Below are 3728 nucleotides of genomic sequence, written 5' to 3' on the forward strand. Positions count from 1 at the left end.
AAGAGTTAGAACTGATGCAGTAACAGAAACAGCTGTAGAAGGCCCAGATGAGAAAGAAGCTGAAGACATGATAGGAGAAGGAAGTGAAGTCACTGCAGCTGGCAGAGGTAGTAGGGCTGATGTGCTGTTTGGTGTAGCAAAAGGAGTTGAGAAAGCTAGGGGGGGTGGGGGAAAGAAAAAACTAGTTTTAGAAATTTAACATTTTAGAAATGCCGAGCATTAATCCCAGAAATTCAGTTACATATAATTGTTCAGATATTTTACAAATAAGTCTTGACCTGCTCTGGTATTTTGCCCTTCAAGGTAAATTTTATTTCTGCTTGAGTTCGTATACAACACCAATTGTGCTCAGTTTTCGGTGATAGTTTCATGTAAGCTGCATCTCTTTCTTGCATGACCTTATTTGTCATAAGCTTAAAAAGACAAGTCAACATTTGACAGCTGCAGTCTGCCTCAGAAACTTCTAGCTAGTACTGTTCTTTCTGAGCGACTGCTTAATCAACAGGAATAATGATGATGCAGGAAGCATCCATCTTTAAGAATAAAATATACATTCATAATAGCTCAGAGGGCAGAAGTCACTTCAGAGGTATGGTTTTATGAGATGGGCTGAGCACCATGCAGACTTCTCTTCCCTGGCACACAGCTTCCTCATCCCTCTGCTTTCTGTTTAAGTCTGGCCCTCAGCTGATCCTTGGATAAGTCAATTTTGCTCACTAAACCAAGTTTAGCCAGAAAATCAGGTCAGAAAAACAGAAATGCCATTTTTGACAGCAGTAAGCTGTTAGATCAGCTCAAGCATCTCACTGGCCTCAGTCTAAACATCAGTGACTGTCAAACAATATGGCAAGTTGCACTAATGCAGTAGTCTCCAAACTTTATCATGCACACCCATCAGTAAAAAATTTGAGCATACACCCCCACCACGTATGTAAATTTACCTGTTTATAAATTATTTACATATACAACTATATTAGCATATTATGTTTCATAAAACATATACAATAAAAATGAGAAACCACACAAAATAGAAATTTTAAAAGGATGAGACAAAGGTGAATGAAAAAACAGAAAAATCATTTTTTGTTAACAGTAAAGAACTTTTATGCTTACACTAAAAATAATTTTATTAATATACTATTAATAACATTATAGTATGCAAAAATGGTTAAGATACTTATCATTATTAAAAATAATTTTTTCAAGCATGCAATATGATTGAAGAAGCCTCATTATTTTTAAAATTTTGGATTAACATTTCATGATACAGTAATTTCAAGGTCTGGTTCTCTGTCCAGATTACTTCAATATTAGCCTTTAGTGGCTGTAACAGCTAGAAAAGATACCTTACAAAGATTCAAATGGAATGACTGCATTGCTGGTTGTGCTTTACTAAATCATGCTATTTGTTTTCCACTCCCACCCACCAACTATGCAAAGGTTTTTCTTGAAACTCAGCTAGCAAATTTCCACCTTCCTTGATGTCCCTCAACTGTTCTTGCAAACTAATCAGACAATCTTGCACTTGGGTATTCTTAACAAATGGCTTCAAAACCCACTGAAAATCTTTGTTTGGAAGGGGTTTTTTTGGTGTTGTTTTGTTGTTGTTGTTTTTGTTTGTTTTACACAGGTCAGGAAATTCTCCTTGCAGGTTTGTGTATAGATCTGACAGTTTTGATATGCCATCCTTGCATTATTTTTGGCAAGAGGATTGCATAATGAGGAAAACATTTCCATATACCAGTTTTCAAAATACTCTCTCCTGCAGTACACTGCTGACAGCCACTTGCCATCACAGCAAACATCAGCAAACCTGGTAGACTTGTCTTTTTGTGAAAGAAAAATGTTCATGTCATGTTTAAGTCCAACAACTCTTTTAAACACCTCTACCACATGAAAGCTAACAAATCTCTGTGTCATACAAAAAAAATTGCCATGGTCATTCCCTGTCTCATTACAAAGTACTGCTGAAAAAATCTACTACTTAAAGATCATTTTAATAAAATTAACCACATTGATTACGTCCTGTAGCACTTTGCACACTTCCAGCTTCAGTTTCTTTGCTGCAATAGCTTGCGTATGAATGAGGCAGTGAATAAATTTCATGTGTGCTGAAATCCCTGTAACTTTATTTCAGAATCCATTTTTATAACCTAGGCAAAGCAATCGGTCCATCACTGGTTACACTTACACAGTTTTAACAAAAACAGCTTTTATTAAAGAAGTCATTCACTTTTGAGGATATATCTTCACCACATCCCTTCCATTAACATTTAACAATAAAGTAGCTCTTTCTGTGTTTTATTATTGAAACAGAATTTGGCTAAAACCATAAGCTGCAACATTTTAGAAACATCTGTATTTTCAGGCAATTGTATAGCAAACCTCTCACACTGTATAATTTGTTCTAATATTTGTTTCTTCTAATCTTCAGCAGTCTTTTATATGTGCCTTCCGATAGTATTGGCCAACAAATGCATTTCAGTTTGTGACCATATTGTCTTCCACGTATTATTTCAGATATTTTTGCCATGTCAGGAAGGGCAAGTGCTTCCCCAATATACCTACCTTCTAAAGATGCATCATTAAGTTGACTAAAATTTTTTAAGTACTAGATTGAGTACTGTATGGCTTGAAACATTATGAAAGAAATTGTAGAGGTTTTTTTTCATGTTATGCTTAGTTAGGTATCTTGCTAATCATGATGGTTTTGAACTATCATTAGTTAATATCTCAAGGTACAATATACACTTAGAGCAAGATTCATCATTAACAACGGCAGAAGTAAATTTGTATTTCAAATAGTCCTCTTGAAAATTTTGAATTTTTTTGGCTTTTTGTCAGATCTGATTAGACTGTTTGCTATATTACCAGATAAAAACAATGGCAAAAAGCTCATACTAGGAGTCAGAGAAGTGTTGCCTCTTCTATTTTCTTGTTTGCTTGTGCTTGCGTTATTACTGGTAATTTAAATCCATGGTCCCTTTGCAGGACTTGACTTTAAGTCACTTGGCCATAATGTAAGGATTAGTATAGTTAAAGCCAGGTAACAATCCATAAATCCACTTGAGCAGGCACACAAACTGCAAGGTGTTATAATACACTGAATGTGGGCAAACTAGCAAGGTTGTCACTGTCAACCCATTTGTATTGTGGAACATCCACTCTTCTCTCAGGAGATGTGGAGATCTGAAGTATGGATCCCTTGAGTGAGGACACCAGTGACAAGCACTACATTAAATAATAGCGAAGCTTAAGTTCTTTCTTATTTCTTAGATAAAAATAAGTATTAATTCTCCCCATATCCCACTGGATTGCTTTGCATAACTCCTAGAGTAAAGGCACCCCAGTTTGGAGTTCACTGCACTAACACAACTCAAGAATACCAGATGTGTCAAAAAATTAAGTATTTGGTATTCAGAATATCGTGTTCAGATTCTTGAAAAATCAGATTAAAGGGCTTTGATTTTCATCCACAATATTAAAAACCAAGTGATTATCCAGGTTTATCACCATCCCCTACAAGACAGTAAATTTGTTTTAACTTCCTTCCGTGCTGCTCATCTAACTCTGCACTGCAGTGGAAGGCATTATTTCCTTGGCCTCACATCCTTGAAAAACACAAGTGCATCCACATGACTTCATTAAAAAGTTTCAAGAATAAAAAAATGCTTAAAATACTCTGCGTGTCAGATGCACATCAGATAAGGAGCACACTTCCATGATTA

At 35.6% G+C, this 3728-nt stretch overlaps 1 protein-coding gene across 1 annotated transcript in view; it reads right to left on the reverse strand.

Moving 5' to 3' along the window:
* PRRC1 (proline-rich coiled-coil 1) overlaps nucleotides 1–155 on the reverse strand; it is a gene marked incomplete at its 5' end in the record, with an annotated part of 9952 nt that extends 9797 nt beyond the window's left edge. The window contains one exon of the mRNA XM_010182881.1: nucleotides 44–155. Within this exon, the coding sequence (XP_010181183.1) occupies nucleotides 44–155 (112 nt within the window). The remainder of the gene's footprint in view (nucleotides 1–43) is intronic.
* Nucleotides 156–3728: the final 3573 nt, after the last annotated feature.

The sequence above is a fragment of the Mesitornis unicolor genome, unplaced genomic scaffold, assembly GCF_000695765.1.
Source record: "Mesitornis unicolor isolate BGI_N332 unplaced genomic scaffold, ASM69576v1 scaffold18474, whole genome shotgun sequence".
Classification (NCBI taxonomy): domain Eukaryota; kingdom Metazoa; phylum Chordata; class Aves; order Mesitornithiformes; family Mesitornithidae; genus Mesitornis; species Mesitornis unicolor.